At 37.1% G+C, this 21,650-nt stretch overlaps 1 protein-coding gene and 1 pseudogene across 1 annotated transcript; both read right to left on the bottom strand.

Moving 5' to 3' along the window:
- Positions 1–1,758: 1,758 nt before the first annotated feature.
- Positions 1,759–17,875, bottom strand: LOC136268413 (protein mono-ADP-ribosyltransferase PARP14-like; annotated as a pseudogene).
- A 1,856-nt stretch (positions 17,876–19,731) lies between these two features.
- On the bottom strand, positions 19,732–21,429 carry LOC136236856 (uncharacterized). The gene has a single exon (XM_066027087.1). The coding sequence runs from the start codon at positions 21,427–21,429 to the stop codon at positions 19,732–19,734; it is 1,698 nt and encodes a 565-aa protein (XP_065883159.1).
- Between the last annotated feature and the right edge of the window lie 221 nt (positions 21,430–21,650).

Genomic DNA, 21,650 nt, shown 5'->3' with positions numbered 1-21,650 from the left:
TTTGTACAGTAATAAATTAGTATGCGGGCAAAATCAGCATCGCGAAACTTTTACGCCGGTATACAATGTAGAGTGCAATTCGCGAAACTTTTCCCACGCGTAACTTTCCCCGCCTACGGTATAGCCTTCCAGTAGTATAATTATGTAAATGATTATATAAATCTATAATTTAATTAACTTAGCTAGTACTTATTTCTGTGAAATTATAGTGCATGTGCTATTCTAATGTTGCAATTACTGAATACTCTTAATTAAAAAAAAAAATTGTACTGTGTTTTGAAATTTGATGAACTTATTAATCATTAAATCTGTCAAATATCAATAAGCGCCTCAAAAGCCAGCGATGTGGAGTCTATGCAATTGCTTGCTATTTAACATTTAATTTGTTGGGACTGGTGAGTGTGAATTTGTCTAATTTTATTTACACCTGGTGTATGGTAAATTTGAATTGATTTGCTGTTTTCAGTGCGTGCATGTACAAATCCATGCAGCAGTACTATATTACTGCATGGAGTGCACACCAGCCATAAAATTGTGTTGTGTGCATGGACATGAAAAAATTTCAGAAACTAGGGGGGCAAAAAAATTGTAAATTTAAACAAGTAAAATAGGGATCAAAGTTGTGATTCTGTGGTAAACAAGAAGTAATAGGGATGGTGATTCACAATACTGCTTAATACATCAATACAAGCCAAGCAGCTTGATTTGTGTACATTGAATTTAAGATTCCTATTTATTTAAGTCAAAATAGGAATCTTAAATTCAATGTACACAAATCAAGCTGCTTGGCTTGTATTGATGTATTAAGCAGTATTGTGAATCACCATCCCTATTACTTCTTGTTTACCAACTTTGATCCCTATTCTACTTGTTTAAATATTTACAAATTTTTTTGCCCCCCTAGCGTACATATATATACTAAACAAGTCACAAAAGTTACTGGAAGAGAATATCAGAGAGTTTCACTATTAGCTAGTTATAAGGACAGTGTTTTGCCGTATTTTGTGCATAACCACTTTGGAGATTTTCACTCAATTGCATCAAACAGAATCAAAGTTCAACATCTGCTATTGACCAGTTTAGGAATATTATTATAGTGTCTGTTAGTTTATAAAGTGATTAATTTTGTACCTGCTGATAGGATTCCTTATGTCTGTTTGTTACAATGGCAACAACCTGTGATGACTTGTTCCATTAATTAATTGTACTCTTGCATTAAGCCGAGTTTATATAGTTGATGAAAGTGCATAGGACCATTTATGACAAACACTTCATAGCTAGAACCAGATTTTTTAAAGCTTGATCATGAAAAGCACAATTGCAATTATTTGTGTACAGATTTTTTATAAAGACAATACTTAGTTTCACACTTTTTATTATAATAGCGACATCAACTCACTATAGACCACCAGACTAAAATTCTTATAGGAGATGTTTTGCTTGGATCTTGGATATGCTACTTAGCTACTGCAAAGGAGAATGTAGCATGCCATCCTCCTTGTGAAATGCTATAGATCTGCCCTGCATGTGTGGCAATAATAAACTATGAATTAACTTTCTCTGGCTGTATATAGGTATGTATCTTAAAATTCTCAACCTTAGATTGCTGCATGGGTGTTTCATGTCATGTAAAAGACAATGAAGAAGTCAGTAGACATATTATATGTACATAAAATTGTATACTATACTTGCAATGTACTGGTCCTTCGGTATAGTTAACTTGCAGAAGTAAACTCATTTTGCAGGATCTGCCCCAAAGTTATCTTTAATATGGGTAATTAGTGTAAAAACAAAATCATTACAATGCACATAATTAGTGTTAGTATATTATGCACATGCAGACTCTATTTGTGTGTTTGTTGCATAAGAGTGTTTGCTTTGCAACCTTGTAACTCTTGTAATCTACAAAATTACACATAATAATTATATGCATGCATGCATGCATGCAATGTATTACCTGTCAAGGTGGTCTGCAATCCACATCCAAGTGTGTGTGTGTGTGTGTATAGGTCTTGTTACAAAGATTATTCTGTCAATAATACCAAGATAATACCATAGTAAACAAATGTCTATTCAAGCCTACCAGTACAAAATCATTGAGCTATAATGTAAAGTACAAATCTATGCATGTGGGGGATATAGCTAAATGTCAAGTAAAAGTAATAAGGTATTCTGGGTAAGCCTGAGCATCTGCAAATATCACAAATATTGATGGTCTGGTGATGCTGTCCACAACAGAGTCAAACAAATCCAAACCATTAGGGTTCTTTGGAGGTGGTTGGATGTAACTGGAATCTCCAACTGTGAAGTCTCCAGTCAGCACTTTTGCTAGAAACATGTACTTGTAACCACTCCTATCTTTGGGAGAAAAAACATCATGTGCAGAATAACTAGCATCCCAAGCAAAGTACACTCCTCTTCCATATTTTGTAGCTACAAGAAAATATAAGAAGTATATATATCATACAGTACGATAGTAACTGTATAGTAGGGACCACAAAGGAGTAGGCGTGACCCACGAAATAATATCACCCCAAAACGAGCCTCAATTTCCCCGAAGATGATGAGGCAGTATTGGTGAGGTAAAACTAAGCCCAAACAAGCTTTCAGATCGACCCGAAACGCTTTCAACAAGTTGCTACAGAATTTTTAAAAACTTTTATTCAACAGAATTTTCTACTGACTGAGTAAGTAACTGATTGACTGATGCCTTCAGACAAGCGTAACTCGATAACAGCTAAGGCTACAGGCTTGATTTTTTCATTGTTCGACGTCGCTTTGGCCCGACAGGTGCCTTTTGGCATACCGCAGTACATACAATGCATTCTTCATGGACTTACCAGTGTCCTCCTTTGTGTCCCATTCATCTTTGCTGACAGGGAAAGGTGTCGATTTGGCGCGAGCACGTGATGGCTTCCCTTCGAAACAGAAATCGTCCGTATATTTCATCGTGGCTATTCTGATTGCAGAGGTGCTTTTCAAACAGTTCTTGATTCATACTGCTGTGTAATGGGTTGAACATAGCCTACAGCGAAGCATAATGGATACTTCACTTTTCAAATGATAATTAATATGATTGGAGCATGCGGCACGATTGCTTTCTTTTGGTATTCGTGGATTGTAGAGGTGCTTTTCGAACAGTTCTTGATTTGAAATGCTGTGTAACGGATTGAACATAGCTGACAATGAAGCGTAATGGATACTTCACTTTTCAGATGATAATTGATATAGCTGGGGCGCACGGTGCCTTTTCAGATGCGGTATGCATGGGTTCACCAGTCATAATAAAATTATTTACAAAAAAAGTTAACAAATAAGTACACGAAAAAATTTGGAATTTTCAACTAGAGTAGGGAACATAGCACTTCGAGAAAAAGTGCTGAAACAAGTTGGAGTAGTCCATGATATTAAATCACTGTAAAACAACACAGTAGGGATATAACACTTCTTGTTGTTTTACAGTGATTTAATATCATGGACTACTCCAACTTGTTTCAGTACTTTTTATCAAAGTGCTATGGTCCCTACTCTAGTTGAAAACTCCAAATTTTTTCGTGTACTTGTATATATATATATAAGGTGCATTTAAGGAGTTATGTAACTTAGCACATATAAAGTTAGGGATCTGTAAGATTGTGTTGTTGTATCCATGTGAAAAATAACTTGGTTGTTAAAAGGACACATATATGAAATTTAAAGTAACTAATTATCAGCATAATGTGTTTAAGCAAGCTGTATGTGAACCCACACATACTGTGTCAAAGAAAGAATGGCACCAGAATTAATGTTTTTGTTTGAACGCATGCCCCAACTATATCAATTACTGACTTGAAAGTGAAGTGGCCATTATGCTTTGCTTTGAGTTATGTTCAGCCTGTTACACAGCACTACAAACAAAGAATAGTAGAAGAAGTGCTTCTGTAATCAATCCATGCAGTCACCACCAGTCACCATGGAAATACACGTTTATAAACATAGGGAAGCCATTACATGCTACCACGAATCAACACCTTGGGATATAAGCAAAAAGAAATGGGACACAGAGAAGTAAGTTCATGATGCGTGCATTGTCTGTACTGCGGTATGCCAAAAGGTATACCTGTCAGGCTAAAGCGACTTCCAACAGTGAAAATTTCAAGCCTGTATAGCCTTAGCCGTTATCAAGTTATACTTGTCTGAAGGCATCAGGAAGTTAGTCAATAGAAAATTCCATTGAATAAATTTTGTAGCAGTCATACTGAAGACACTTTTGGGCTTGGTTATATGTACCTAACCAATACTGTCAAGGCACCAGGACAGGTATTGAGGCATTGTGAAAGTGGTTTTGGTGGCATTTTAACCCAAGCTTCCTAATATACGGTACTACTGTGCTGTACAATGATCAAAGTACACAGCTGCAAGACTTTTATTACTTGGATAGAAGCCAAATGTATCATAGCAGTTGAAGTTATTAACACTCATTCTCAGCAACTTGTATAAATAACTGTAAGATATTTTAATCCTGCTGTGATACAACTATAACTTATTAATGAATACATACATTTGTGACTGGGCCTGCAAAAATAGAGTACGTGGGTACAAACTACACCTTGTCACACAACAGGTCCTAAACAGAATAACAGAATATAATTATGCATTCTGCAACTTGTATTATAAGCCAATTAATTGCTTGAAAATTTAAAGCCATAGCACAATTGTACCAAAAGTTATGGATGATTGTAGTTTGAAAAAGTAGGCACATTTTATGTACGTATGTACCCACATGCCCTATTTCGCAGGCCCTTTGCAAGCTGAATACGAAGCCATATATATCAAAGTGCCAACAGCCTTTTACTTGGATATAAGCCAATTATATAACAGCAGTCAGTGGATATTAACAGTCGTTCTTGGCTGTATATAAAGCCATATACATCAAATGAATATACGTAAGCCAGTTATATAACAGCATCTCAGTAATTAACACTCATCTTGGCTTAACCTCATATTTCAATTCCTGCTGTTATGTCCTGTTACGAGTGTAATAACAATGATATCATCTGAGTATACAGGATATAACTATTTTATATCCCAGTGTGCAGGAGTATGCAACATTTTACGGATATTAAAGCAAGTTCTTGTTTGAGTTCTTTTGTAGTGAGTTCTGGTTCCTGTTAGTGTGCTCAAGATTTAGCATAAACGTAACTACGTACGTAGCTACTAGACAGACACTATATACAGCCGCAGACTATAAACTGTGATGATAGACATTTTTATAAAGCAGCAGTTTCTGGACGTATGATTTGCCTTTGTCTGGGTTGGCATTGCATGGCATGCAAGGGCTAAAACCTGGAAAGGATTACCCGAGAGATAGAATGATGGAGCCAGATTGCTGGGACTGATCACAAGAGCGACTGAAAATAGGCACAGACTGTTTCTTGACATTTGTTTAACCCATCACAATAGTGCCACTGTGTATAGGATTAGCCATTTATTTAGCAGGTGAAAAAGTGCTGTATACTGGTGTGCTTTTTATTAACATTTCCATATTAGGTTATTTGCTTTAGTAACAATACCATTTGTGGTTGCTATGATGTCATGAACCAGTCCAAGTGGCTCGACCACAAGGTGATAAGTGGCTATTACTGGGTGATAATTAACTTATTGCGCAGTATACGTATATAAAATGTACTGACCATACATACCATTTTTTCCAGCAAAACTTCTGTTAAATCCTTGATAGCTAATCTTGTCTGTGACATCTTTAGGACATCCATGAAATAATTCCATTTCATTTTCAATTCCAGGAGAATTCTGCTGATCCATCATTCTTTTTCTTGCCATATACTGAGCATAGAGTGTACTATTTTGAATACGCTCAATTTTTACAATGTAATTGTATTTCCTGGTAGAGCCAATGTATAGTGTTGATGGAAGCATCCTATTTTGTAGTGATGATTGCACTGAATTAGGTGAATACATGGAGGATTCAAACTTGGCCTTCACATCCAGATACTCTTGGTCTGTTACTCTTAATCTGACCTTAGAACATGTGACTCCTTGAGACATGGTTGACCAATGTGCTGGGCATTCACCTATGTTAAATGTGTTAGAGATGCAACAATATTTCAAATTGATATAGTGGCTATAGCTAATAGCGTTTAATCAACAGTTGACCAACCTTTGGTCAACCAAAATCCATTTTGTTGTGAACAAATTTACTGTATACTGTAAATGAGTAAGCCATTAAAATGTTATCCCTTGTTTCTAGGTGGAGCTAAGTGCCTGTAGTTTATTTTCAATATAGTTGTGGTACAAATCAATTTCTCTGCACTTCCTACTGAGCACTCATCACAATAGGCTAAAACTTTGTTAACCCATTCAATGGACACTAGATATTACAATAAAAAGGAAATTCAGAAATTGTGCTTAAAATTTTATGCTGAGAACATTTTTTGCTGTGAAGATCGTACCTATATCTTACCACTATCATTTCTCAGCAGTGATGCTGAAATTATGATGGCATGATTTTGAGTGGCATTTTGAAACAAATATACAGCCGGAATTAGAAGGTTTTTGCACTGTTCCAATCAAGCTACTCTAACAGAGCAGTTATATAAAAGTATAATATAGAAGTCAGGTAACAATAGACTAACTACTCTAATAAAGCAATCAAGTATGAACTACGTATGAAGCAAAACTATAATGCCGTATGTGTACAAATTATTGAGGTAAGTTAAGTTTTTTTCGTGGATTGATAAATTTATTTTCATGGGTCACTTGCTATTCATTATCTGTTATTTAGCAAAGGGATAGTCGTGGACAATTAAGCAACCATGAAATTAGGAAAAATCATGTTCCTCAAAACTTTGTACATATACAGTATTCAACTATAGCATAAGCCAAATAAATAGACCATTTAAAGTGGAAACATCGCATGTACAATAAATGGTCTAATACAGCAATGAACTGATATAGTTAACAAAATTGGCCTATAGTTTTAGATTTTTTTAGCAGCATTATATTAGGTGAAAATTTGTTAGGGCACTGCCCAAAAGTGTAATGCTTAATTTTATAATAACTTCATGCTAATTACACGGCAACATACCATCTTTTAAGAAATCTTCAATATCAACTCTTTTAATTTTGCACAATGCTTGGTCCTTAAACATCTCCATTTTGTTGAAATCAAATTCCCCACATAGATCATCATCCTTATGAATGAATATCTTATCACTGTTGTCTTGATATGCTTGCTCAATGTGATAGTTGGTTAGTACGGCAAAATCCTCATATTCACTCTCCCTGTTTAGCCACTGCCATTTGACCTTGTCGTGAAGTAATTTTGCTTCTCTCTGTATTGATTCCACACTACGGGTATGATTTAAGACCTGTTGAATTTCAAACTTCAAATCTGTGACATCACTACGGTCTCCTCTTAAATGAATACAATTGAGATCATTAGTAGTTTCAATGCTAACCTCTACATGCCTTTGTTTGGCCTTTTTTGCTATTTCATCTCGTTGCTTACATGTTAGCTTGGATACAAATTCATCAACCAATTTTTCATCGGTAAACTGTTCGTCTATAATACGTTGCAATCGATCTAAAGTCTTTTCCACCTTATTCTTGTCTTCTGCATAGATCTGTATAGAAAGGACAGAGTGCTTACATGTAGATCCAGGGATGATTGAGGCTTGAGATTTTGGCTGCAATGAATTTTGGAGCACATCTTTGCAATCACTGACCAAATCTTCAATGCCATAGAACCATGATGACACAGTATTAGCAAAGCACTTAAAAACTCCCATGTTACTCAATAGTTGGAGAAATTTATCTTTGAAAAATTGGCATACTGTCTTATCTACAATAATGATGCTAACTTGCTTAACATGCATGGGATTGGTCTGGCCGAATGCAATGAGACTTACATATAATACCATAAGCTGCTTCATCTAAACTGTACCCTAAATTACCAGTACCGACAGCTGGAAATGCAATCGAACTAACTTTAAGTTTTTCAGCATGTGCTAAACATGCAGTAATCGTTTTTCCAAATAACCGTGTCTTACTTTCAGGAACAACAGTATGAATGATATATTTACATTTCAAACTGCCTGCGGAACATGTGCTGCACACTTTTCCTTCATCGAGTCTAAACCCTTGTGAAATTAAATCATCACAAATCTTCTGCATTTTAGGACCACCTTTTTGCAATATGGCACCAGCTACTCCAGACCCTTTAAGCCTCATCTTTCTATTAGTTGTGTTGACTATAGCATCACTATTAGATTCAGTGATATCTCCTTCTCTTATTACAACATTTACAGACCCAGCTATAAAAGACTCAGTTGGAAGGGAATTGATTGCTTGACTGTGACAAGATTTAAGTGGTGCTGAATTCTCCTGCAGTGATTTAGCAGACAAAATCCCTCTAGGAATATTAGCAGGCTGCATTTCTGAGGAATTATCTGGCATTCTTGACAAGAGGTTGTGAAATGCTGCATAAGCGTCCTCCGTATAAACTACTAGTTTTACCATTCTGATATAAGTGGTACTAAGATTAGATTTCAAATAAAATATAATAGCATTAACCATAATATTTGCAGCAACATCAGGTGGAAAGTTAAGACCACCAGTGCCAAGGGCAGGAAATGCAATTGAGCCAGTTTTCATTATATCACACTTCTCCAAGCACTTGAGTACAAGATTCTGCATGACCTATACAAAATATGTACATAATACACATTTTAATTACAAAGTCTAAACTGTGTACCTGTTCAGAACATTTTCCGTCATATTTCGATCCAACTACATGAAAAATCTTCCTGCAAGTAGTAAGCAAACCAGGTCTAGTCACAGCAACCTTGCCAATAGGAACTCTTCCATATTTCGTAACATAGGCTGTACATTCATCTTGTAGAGCTTGACCACCAGCCTTGAGTAGAGATGCTGCAACTGCTCCATACCTTAAATCAAGGCTATCATGAGCAGTACTGACATATATATCAGCCTATAAAATAGATATTGCATTAAATTACCCTACTACAAACATTACCTACCTTTTGTTTCAGCAACTCCCCTTTGTGAAGTTCTATGAATTGTATAACAATATCATAATCAGCTTTAGAAATACTATTTGAAATCAATTTGTTATTCGGATAACCATCACAGCTTGCTTTCAATGGCATGCAAACTGGTACATTAACTGTAGTGCTATGAAAATTGTTGAGATTCTGGATCATTTCTTGAACAAATGCACTTATTGCAGAGTGATCACGAACTACAACTGTGATTTCACTTAAGGTTGAATGTGCATTACAAGCACTATATTGCACAAATGCTTTTACCATATAAGCAGCGGATTTCTCCATTGGGTAACCAAACTCTTCAGAGCTTATAACTGGAAGAGAAACTGAATTAAAACTTGAAGCCAACTTTAAACTTTCTAAACATGCTCGCTTTAGAAGTACTTCTTCTCCGCACCGCCCATCATTCCACTTAGGTACAGCTGCATGTATTAAACACATACAAGGGAGTTTCCCTACTTCTTTAGTTATAACAGCATCTCCTTCACATAACATTCCTGCCATACATATTAAATGGTCTGATTCTTGTTGAATTATTGGTCCTCCCTTGTTAGCCACAGTTAATGCAACACCACTGGTGTGTTTCAAATCAAAATTTGCTGCATTGACAATAACATCAACAGGAAGCTCAGTGATATCTCCCTGGACTAAAGTAATAACTTTTCCTTCCTTAGTTGATCCCATGCACAGTTTATTACAGCCTATGCTAATTCCCTTATCTACCTTATCATTGTCTCCAGCACCTTGTGACATATTCAATTGTATGCATGACTTCTCTTCTGCTTCAATGCCTCTTATCAAAGTTGTTCCCTTCTCACTATAGAAGAAATTTACAGTTCCTGGTCTTGTTTGCTCAATGGGAGGTGATGTGCATATTGAAGAAATCAGTTGCTCAATCTCCCTAGCAAAGTTAGTTACAGGTAGCTTCACTCCTTTAAGTAAAATGCAAGGATCCCTGTCACCTTCAACAGGAACTACGTATTGAATTCTGGGTTCATTTTCTAGTTTCTGTTCTAACTTACTCCATCTCCTGATCATGTGAGTGGTTAGAAGTCTCCACTGTGCCTCACACAACGGTTTAGATATTTCTGCACAGCATTCACTTTTTATGAATTGCTGAATACTTTGCTTCACGGAATTCGAAGACTTTGTATCGCCTATAACAATCAGCTTGTCATTAGAAACACTAATGCAGACATTATGTGTCTTTTCCAAATCTGACTGTAATGAATCCCATTCTTTACTTCTAAGGGAAGGAAGAAATACTTCTGGGCAAGCCACACTAAGGGAAACAACTTGGTTTTCAATTTTTCTAGCTACAGTCACACGATCGTTTTTTACATCACTCAACAGATGTAATGTTCCTTTGGGATCAAAGCGCACTGTAACTAGTGATTCAAAACCTTGCAAATAACTTTGAAGCATATCTTTACCTCTGGTGGAAGACAGAAACTGCACTATGTCATCAGAAACTTTAACTTTTATGCAGGATGTAGCATTTGCAAGTTTCTCTTTGTTTGCTTCCTGTACAGCCTTTTCCTTAGTAAAAGAAACAGTAGATTTAACAGGTTGATTTTGCTGCCGTAATGCATTTATCTTTGACTTAAAAAATGTTACAAATTTATTTTTGACTGTCAGTGGTTCTCTTTCTGTAATTTTGCTCTCCCTCTCTTTCTCTAGTTTAGCTTTTATTTCGTTAACCATTAGCTTTTCTCCACTTATAATCACAGCTAACATTTTTCCATTGAGCTCTAGTTCTACTAGAGGGTAACTGTGTTTGTAACTAGTTACAGAAGAACGCATGGCATTTACAAGGTCACCAGGAAATGTAACAGTTTCTGTTACAATGCTTTCCAGATATACATTGATAATTGACTGGCATTTGCTCTTCCAGTCTTCTATACTCTCACAACCAGGACTAGGATTAATTTTAACTTGTTCCATTTCTGTATCTACTGAAACAGCTGCACAAACAGAGGAGAGCATCTTCTCAAGCTTTTCATAGTTTTTCTTAATGAAGATCACACGTGGCTTTAAGACCTTAATAGCTAATTCATCTTGTTTCACAGTTGATGCTGGAACTGATGTGGCATCTGACTTTGATACCAATGGTAGGATTTTACATTGCACCACAACCACATTATCTCCCAGTGAAGAATGACTTTGTTTGAGAATTGTCTCCATATCTAAGAGTATCATAATAACAAACATACAAACAAAACCATTTCTTACCGTATTGATTTTCCAAATGGATTACAACTTTTTGGCTACCGAGGATATCTATTTTCCTATAACATTCAATTCCTGATTTGCTTCTATTGGTAAAATACATGTCCAACCAATCCCTGTTGCATCTCTCTCTCGGGATGTTCTCCACTAACACACTACTAGATAACATCACTGGACGCCTTGCTTGAATGTGAAATTGCTCCAATAAAGTATTAGATATTACACGATCAAGACCTACGTATACGTACACACAATTGTACACAGTAAAAACAATAAATCAAATACATGACGTACAGGTGTTATACTGTATGCAGGGGTGTAGCCGATTTTTTGAAGGGGCTGAGTTTTCAACAGTAGCAGTGTGTTAATAGATGTTGGGGACTGGGATGCAGCCCTAGCCACTGAGAGACTTTGAATATTTTATTAACAGTTCAAAACTCAACATACTGCTATATTTCATGTAGTACATTAATGTGATACTGAATGCTTATATAATAGTTAACCATGCAGTGGGGCTTCACATACATATGTACATGAAATTCAGTGACAAATATAGAATGACTTAAGGTCTATCCATCACCATGATTAAAATAACTGCAGTATATATACAAGCTCACAATCAGTTTTGCATTGCCAACATGTACTATATATTACAACATTTACTCTAATCTAGAAATTATTCTTTCTGTAATGGAAATAGAAAAAAATTAACATGCGGCATCATTTTGAACAATGATGTTTCTTCTCTATTCATAAATCTGTTAATAAGTGGATACTTATACGACTGCTCTATAAGAGTATACTAGACTGGGTTATTAGAGCATATTGATCTTTTCCTTAAAGCTTTCAGGAGGATTTAGTCCTCTATGTAGATCCTTCCCGGAGAGGTTTTATGTTACTATTAGTCTCGTACCGAGACCTCACCCACTGCATTGAGTAGGGTCTGGTGACAAACGCTGGAGTTTTGGGCCCTACACCATTTTTGTTATCTGACCAATCAGACGCTTTAATTTAGTTACAATGCGATTTGATAGGCTAGAACAACGTCGAAGATGGCCAACTGGAACCATGGATACAAATGCATAAACAATATGGCAGCAAAGATATAGCATAAGCAGAGCTTATGATAAGAATTCTCTGTTACAATGTCCTGGCAAACCAAAATTGGCCAGACAATTGCCAAAATTGACTGGACATGTGGAAGATGAATGCCCAGTATGTCCACTGTAGCATAGCAAATAAACATTATAGTGGTAAGATGTCACATGCCTTACTGCAGCTGTTATGTGGTTACAGTACACCAGAGGGTTGGCAATGGTACATTTGTGGTCACTCCCTTGGGTTGTAAGAATGTATACTATCTCCTGGCAACCAAGTGACTGTTGTTATTGTTGATAGCATGCCAGCTCAGCCCTTAGGCTCCTTCCTTGTGCTTTGATGGGACACTGTGTCTGGACAAATTGCATTATGGTCAGACATCTATGCAATTTGACCGGATTTTGTCTGGTGTCTGGACGTTATCATAAGCTCTGCATAAGTCACCAGACCCTAGTTGGTAGGATCTGGGCATGAGACTATGGTACTACAAGTTGTTGTGCTGTACTGCCTCACTCACTTTTTTGCCAAATGAAATGGTATACATTAGGTTTCTACTGTAAACTACATTGAAGTCTGAGGGGGTTTCTTGAAACCCTAGAAATCCCTTCCCTAGTGGCTACGCCCCTGGTATGTGGTTTGCAATTAAAGATATGTATATAGTATTTTAATCATTAAGGTTTCTGTATGTAGTAAAATGTCAAAACAATTTGCACTTTGCACACAAAAAATTGTAGTCTACAATTTATAATCAGGTGTAGTGTTGTTTTAGTACAGCAAATTCATTTTAGTTTAGTTCTAGTTCTAGTACTCCAATTCTGTCATAGTTTTAGTTAGTTTTAGTTCTAGTATCCCAATTCTACCATAGCTTTAGTTAGTTTTAGTTCTAGTGCCCCAATTCCACCAAAGTTTTAGTTAGTATTAGTTCTGGTACCCCATATTTCTGTAATTTAGTTAGTATTAGTTTCATTTTAGTTAGTGTTAGTTTTAGTGTTAGATATCTTCACATATACTAACCTTGGTAGCACCCCCTAAACTTACAGAAACTTTACATTTGGTGTTTTGATGTTCAGCACTATTTCCACTTACCATTGTGCACAAATGAACAAATGCTCTAATAGAACTGAGCTTAAATAACCTAAATAGGCAGAATTAATGCTGAATAGCAATGTTTCAGAGGAGGTTGGACACGATACAAGCACTTCTGAAATTTATTTCTGTTAATTGCATAATTCTTATATATGACAAGGAGTAAGTGATAGAAGAAATGTTTAGCATGCAATATCCACATCATGTTACCTTGTGCTTCTTAAGATGAACAGCAAATTCTTATTGCAAGGCGGGTGTGTGAGTTTCTAATTCTCTTTTCGATTCTCTGTAAGGCCAAACTAGCGGCGTCCGCTCTTCTTTTTCAATACTCTGAGAGGCTTTGTTAGCATGCACATTGCTTTCTTCGACAATCATTGTGTTTAAATACACGTACATAAGGCGTTCCTATAGTATTACACATGGATTCCACCCAGCGAATGCTTACACACATTATCCTGTAGATTTCAAGAGAAATTTACGTGCCTGGAGTAGTGGGGTTGAATGGGGTTGACCGGCTGAATAGACTAAACTTGAAGTGCATTCTCGAATGGTATTTGTGAAAACTTTCGTGGACACTTGGTTAAACTTTCAATACAAAATGTATGCACTCATGTGTGCATGTCCAACCTCCTCTGACAATGTTTATGGTAGCATTTGCAGGCATTTGCAGGCATTTGCAGGCATTTTCAGGCATCACCATCTTCAAAGAAAAGTGTAAAGTGGTTATAGTGTACAATACCCTTTTATGTAGGATTGCTTGAGAAACCTTTTAGTTAGCTCTAGTTCTTGAACTAAAAGTTTTAAAGGTTTTGGTTTAGTTCTAGTTTTTGAACCAAAACTTGAAAGAATTTTAGTTTAGTTTTAGTTTTAGAACTAAAATAGACCACAATTTTAGTTTAGTTCTAGTGTACTAGAACTAGAATTAAATTGCTGTACTAAAACTAGATTTAGTTCTAGTTCCTTAGAACTAAAACAACACTAATCAGGTGTGATTGTTAGATTATGCATACTTACGTACCACCAGGTGGCATACTGTCAAGCTTAAAAGTGACCACAACTTCAGTATTGTTACAAGCAATAGTATAGTCCCCATCTTCACCATCCAGTTCAGTGATATTATCAATATATAAGAGTAACACTTCATCTTGTATAGTTTGAGGAACATTATCTAATATCAGAATATTATCAGAGTTGTCATGTGAATTAGGATCATCACTTGTAACACTCTCAATGGTACCAGTGGAAGCTACCAACTCTACTTCAACTGTACTACCCACAATCTTGTGAATTTTCTTCTCTGCTACTCTGGCAGCAACTGTACAACATAGATAAGTGATCAGACCAACACAGAATTTTATATACACTATAGATAGGCTTGATCAGTCTAATAGCCATGACAACAGGTGTTTACTGGTTTCAAGGCAATGGAGAGTGGCTATTTGCAATACTTGTAGAGGAAACCATACTTTTCAGTCACAGTTATAAATGTGTGTGTTATGTGTGTTGTGTGTGTGTGCGTGCGTGTGTGTGACAATTCAATTCACCAAAATGGTCAAGACACATGGTAGTGTGTCATGCAGCTGGCGTGTCACACTGTGTGTATATTGACAGGAAGAAAGAAAACACAATTTTCACACCTGCAATAGCTGTCCACCAGGTACACAGCGAGTTTGATTAAATTCATTCCAGCCATTCATGAGCCAAAGTTTCACTTCTTTTCTTCGTTTGTTTCTTCTTAAGAGGTCTACAGGGCCTAGACTATTCTTTTCACATGCTTTGCACAATTTGTTATAAAACACAAATTCATATGACTACCGTGAAATTTGGTACAGATAAAGGACATATAAAGGTGAATTTACATTCTAAATTTGTAAGGAAGCTGATACGTAAGTGTCCACAGCGCTTTGAACATTTATTTGCATACACAGAACTTCTGTCATGGCTGCAAGGTAAACTGCTTATGGTATGTACATAGGTTAGCTTCGTACATACGTAGAATTGCTTCTTGGCTGTCGTCCCTTTTTGACATCACATCCTAGATTGATTTTAATAGCCACAGCTTGGTAAATTTTGATTAGATGTTACTGCACCCACAACTATGTAGCTTTTGGTAAGCCATAACCCAGCTTTGTAAACATGCATGGCATATACTGTAGCTTATTTACAGTGGATGCTCTGGAAGGTAAATAATTGGTGTAAAACATGTGAAATTTTTGCTTCAACCATTGGTGAGTTACATACAGCACACTAATATATAAAGCCATTCACAGGCTGGCCAGATCTCCAATGAGGCTCCAGACCACTCATACAGCTCGTCACTGTGATTGGGAAAAATAGCCAGCAAAAGTAGACCACTCAAGTCTAGCTGATTTTGATCATTGAATTTGATACTGTAGTTTATTTATGTACACTGTAGTTTTGTGTTCTTGGTAAAAAATTGTCATGGGTGATAAGACCGGATTTCCCAGATCCAGTCACTATATAGCCATCAAGTGGTCTGAGACACATTATATTCTATAACTAAGGAATAATAATAAACGCTATCTGTAGGCCTAAGCAAATATAACTTACTTGCGTGGTCAGTGAACACAACATAGACTTCTTTCTCCCTCATCACAAAGTCAGTTATTTCACCACCTCCACTTTTTGATGTGTTTGTAAAATAAAGTTCTATCATTTCTTGACCTAATGGTTGTTGAAATCCACGAACAACAACTGTACAACTACTATAGTCCACTGATGGGGCAGCTTGTTGTAACCTGTTTTCATCATCGAGAGATTTTACTTCATGTTCTGTGCCTTCAAAAGCTATATAACAAAATAACACAAGTAGTTTATATCAATATTATAAGGGCCACAATGAAAGGTCAAACTTTAATTACCTTGATATTTGAACTGTTTAAAAGATATGACATTGGCAAGTAGGGCTATGTGACAATAGTAAAACCTATATCTTGATAAACAACAACCATTTTATCTCAATAATTGATACATTATCTTGTTAATCATAGAACTGTTTTGTAAAACAATTTTACGTATTTGGTGACTGAAAGTCATGTAGTACTTGTTAAGTAAGAAATTTTATACTTTCCTTAGCTAGTTTGCTACTTTTCCACAAGTCTTCCATCTGACAGTGGTTGATTTACAATAGACTACAAAGATTAACTATTACCTCGATTAGTAAATTTGTTATCTTACAGTATTTACAATAGGTGATTTATGTATCTAGATAACCTTTTTATCTAAATTATCTCCCAGCCTTAACTAGAACACCCCACTTTACTGTAATAATATTACCAAGAGTACATAATATTTATACGTATATAAATATTATGTACTCTTGCTATAAGGTAATTTCTAATGCACATGCAAATTCCTTCCTAAACTCACTACTCAGATAGCAAAAAAAAATTAGCAAGCATTTTGCTGCTGCTGCTGCTGCTGTTGTTGCAGCACAACAAACATACATACTCAGTAGATGAACGTACATGAATGATTAGAGAAGGAAACCGGACACAAAATTACCTACTACTTAATTATGGTAGCTAAATGTAGTATATACTTACCAGAAGATTCAGCTACCTGGAAGACATCTGTTACTGTTGTTATTCCATTAGAACTACTAGATGTGGATGTACTAGTTGAACTGGCAAGAGGTACTACAGTCATGTGGCAATCTGTAACAACTGTAGAAGTTACTGTAAGAGATGATGACACTGAGCTGGATGATGACGCTGGTAAAGTTGATGGATATGACAAACTGATTTCTGATGAATAAACTGATGCTGAAGCTGTGAGATTTCGGTCAGACAGAGATGACACTGAAGTGGAACTAGTGACTGATGGTTCTGATTCTGACAAACCAGCTGCCACAGTTGGTTTGGGTAAATTAGTTGAAATGGATGACAATGACTGACTAACAGACGTCAATGGATTGATTATAGCTGCTTTGCTAGCTGAGAGTGCATTGGACTTAACTGATGAACCACTCGAAACAGTTGAAATGATTGGTACTTCAACAGATGTACACAGTTTCGATGAAGCAAATGATGACGGTATAGTTGTCAGTGATGAGCTTGATGGCAAAGGGCCACTTAATGAGGACTGACAGGTTGAAGTAGACAGTAACAGATTTGGAAGACTAGCTGTAACTACTGATTCCGGAGCTGTTCTAACAGGCGAGGAGTATAACGATGTAGATACATTAGCAGCTATAAAAGCACTTGCTGAGGCTGTTGAAGAAGTTACTGCATCTGTTTGTAAAGTGAAATTGACGGTATTAACTGAGGCCACACTGGTTGAGCGACGAGTAGCTAGGAGTGGTTGTGATGAACTGAGTGGCTCATCTCGGTTATTTTCACCATTGACAAACTTGACACACTTTTTCCCACGAGAATTAGTGTGACGATATGCGTACCGTATATCTCTAATTCTCTCGTGATCCTCTTTACGTCACAACGGTGAACGGTGTCAGTGAGCTGAATGGCGGAAGGTGTAGAGTTGTATCGTTCGTGGACTGTTGATCAATTGAAGACTTTTCTGCGAGAGAGGCGGATACCCCTAACTGGAAACAAGGCTGAACTGGTTCAAAAAGTTGCTGATGTTGTTTATACAGATAGATTAGAAGAGGAAATCGAGGCTACCGCATTTCAATGTGTCACGTATACAAGTCCACCAAGCTTTGAGCAACTGCCAGCTGATGGTTGGACAGGAGACGACTTTCCGTTAGTGAGGGAAGGTAATGTTACCGCATATCTTAAGGAAAAGGGAGGCTACACCAAGAATTTTCAAACTGGTGTTCGTTTATGTCAGTGTAGCCACTTGTTTGATTTGGAGATGGCAAAAGCTGATGACACTACTTTCATAAAAGCTAAATGTCGACCTACTATGCGGAAGAACCCTCCATTCTACTCTCTATTTACAAAGTTACAGGATGGAAGACCTGTAGCTGGAAATTGTAAGTGTCCTGCTGGGGAAACACAGAGTTGTGTACATATAGCTGCACTACTTATTACACTTACCGAGATCACTCCACAAGCATGCACAAGTGTGAGGTGTGCTTGGTCTAGGCCTACACAAAGTGGAAAGCCATCCTTTGTAGTAGACTTAGATTTTGGAAAGTCATCTGTTGATGGCTATGTTGCATTCACTGGGCCTGTTGTAAAAGTTGATGACTTGTTGCAACAGTTGGAGAGTGCTGGATGTGACTCAGGTGTCCAGCATTATTTTAAGCAGGAAGAAGAAAGGTCCTTGCAATCAGCTCCTCCACCTAGTGCTAATCCTGTATTAATCGACCCACTTGATAAGTTATCTGACATCGCTTCTATTCGAGATGTTAATGTCGATGATCTTGTTGAGGCGCTAAAGCCGACAGCTGAAGAGGTTGAGTTAATCCAAGTCATGACCATTGGTCAAAGACATAATCCATTGTGGTTAGATGCAAGACAGTGGAGAATCACGTCTAGCAATTTTGGTAGGGTTTGCAACAGAGCATTCCGACGATTGTATCCTCCTTCACTGGTTAAATCTCTGTTAGGAGATTATGGTATTCCCCACACAGCAGCACTGCGGTGGGGATGTGACCACGAGTCAAATGCTATACACCAATACATTCAGCAGAGTGGTGCTCAGGTTGAAGAATGTGGTGTATACCTGAGTGTAGAATTTCCTTACCTGGCAACATCTCCTGATGGAATCATTCCCCTTGCAAATGGAAAGTTTGGAGTGGTAGAGGTTAAGTGTCCCTATAAGCACCGAAATAATTCTATTGAAGTGGCTTGCAAGGACCCTGCATTTTGTTTGTTTAGAAATACCGAAAATGGCCAAATATCTCTCAATCGCCGGCATGATTACTACTTTCAAGTGACAGGTCAGATTGCACTCACAGGTGCAGAATTTTGTGATTTTGTGGTATGGACAGACGTAGACATTCATATTGAGCGGATTATGTTTGATGTTGAACTATGGACAGATATGAAGGATAAACTCTCTCATTTTTACTTCTCTACACTAGGTGTTGAAGCTTTAGATAGGTTATGTAATATGTAGTATTAATTTATATAAGGTTATGTGTGTTATTACGCATGGGTTATGTATACATGTAGTATTGATGGGTTGTGTAGTTCAATGTAAGCTAATTATTTTATGTCACTTGTAAATTACAATAAATGTTCTGCTATAAAGTACCAACTACACTTATTGTTATACAATACCCAGAAAATAAAAAAAATACATATATATGTATACATTATAGCTACTTAATCAATTTTTGTTTCAAGTTACATAGTGCACCAGCTACAAGGACCATATCATCCACAATCTTCTTGTTCACTCTGTTGCTTAATGTTTCAGATAAAGCCTTGTACTCCTTTAACCGTTTGATGGCATTCTCCACTCTAATCCGTGCACTGGCAATTGTCCGAGAATTCAAACCTTCCTGTGCAGTAAGGCGACCTTCACTTAAGAAACTCGGAATGGTCAAAAAACATCTCTTCTGAGCAAAAAGATCCCGTGCATTGTATCCTTTGTCAGCAAGGATTCTTTGGCCTGGTTTCAATTGATCTAGTATCCCACTATGCTCTATAGTAAACCGATCACTGCTGTTTCCAGAAAATCCGGGTGAAACATACACAAAAACTCCAGTAAAAGTGTCTATAGCTACTAAATACTTTACTGTGGTATGACTTTTATAATCACTGTATGAAGATTTCTGTGTAGCTAAGTTACTTGGCCTTTCAATAAAAATTTCAGTTCCATCAATAATGGCTACAGCATTGGGTAATAAATTGTAGGGAGGATCAATTGGGCCAATAGTTGTTTGTGGCCATCTAATAAGTTGTTTCAACTGAACTTTCAGCATTGGTATCCACTGATTTAGGATACGGGATACTGTGCTTTGATCAATATTAAAGCAAAAAGCTAAATCACTTTGCGGAAAGTTGTAACGAACCCTCATCATAACCAAGAGCAACTTTTGAGATGGATCTAGTTCATCACGTGCTCCTCTTTTTCTTACTGCAGGAATTATCCACGCTAAAAGACATTCAAATACCTTCCGAGGAAGGCCAGTGTACATTTGTAGTTTACTTTCAGTAAGTAGGCTCAAACTTAATCGCTGCACAGTGCTGTTGAAAGTCTCAAGTTTTTGTTTCAATGCCAAGTTCTCTGCACGTAGCTCACTGTTTTCTTGCTCTACCTGAGCACACCTGGAGACAATACTTGCAACATCAGGTGAACTAAGATCATGTGGTTGTGAAACAGGTGTACCACTTACTATCATAGCAGGTTCACAGCACAGCTCAGCATTAACCAGTTGAGTACTACTGGAGGCTGTACCTGGGTCTTCAGCATCAAGACCATGCAAATGTGATTGTATGGGAACAGTATCTGACTGAGTATCTTCAGTTCTATCAGTAAATTCAGTAGATTCAAGGTACAACTCAGCATCCAAGTCCAGTGGAGAAGTACTTGAGGCTGTACAAATATCAAGGCTTACACGGATAGTTTCTGGCTGAGTATCTTGCAGTGACAAATCATCAAGATCTTCATCCTGATATCCACTGGTCGTATCCTGCATATCTTCTTCCTCTATCCTAGCTTTCTTTGATGCTGGAGTGGTGCTGGGCTTCTTAAAATACACAGGAATACAAAATTTGTTTGTCTTGCTAGGACCCATGAAGTCCTCATAATGCACGTTGCAGATCACCGCGGTTGAAGAAGCTTTCCACCTGCTCTGTTCTGGACCTTGTCTAGTAAGGTTGATTCTTTGTATAACAGCGCGTTTAATAGACTGGGGCATTTTGCTAATGGTGTAGAGTGTCACCAATTCGGGCTTGGGGCAACCATCAACCTGCAGCTGAGGGCATCCACAAAGACGATTTCCATCAATATCCTCCACACATCTTCCTTTCCTATTGTGGCAACCCCAAACACAGCATTGTCGCTTAGACATCATTCGTCGTTGGTCTAGTTTTCAAGTTCAAAATAATCGCTCCGGTAGTCGTTCACCGTCAACTTTTTTTTGTAAAATAATTCCGTTGCGTTTTTAGACCATGCATATGGTCTATACTCCAAAAAATGTATCAACGGTTTACCACGATAACGAACTGATCTCTTCCAATTCTTCGATCCTGTTCCAGCTGTCCTTTCATAGTCGCAAGGGGTCAAAACGGA

The sequence above is a fragment of the Dysidea avara genome, chromosome 10, assembly GCF_963678975.1.
Source record: "Dysidea avara chromosome 10, odDysAvar1.4, whole genome shotgun sequence".
NCBI lineage: Eukaryota > Metazoa > Porifera > Demospongiae > Dictyoceratida > Dysideidae > Dysidea > Dysidea avara.
This window is presented reverse-complemented; position numbering and strand designations above follow the sequence as displayed.

Coding starts and splice junctions, on each gene's coding strand:
- LOC136236856 (XM_066027087.1), bottom strand. CDS start 21,429: ATGTCTAAGCGACAATGCTGTGTTTGGGGTTGCCACAATAGGAAAGGA.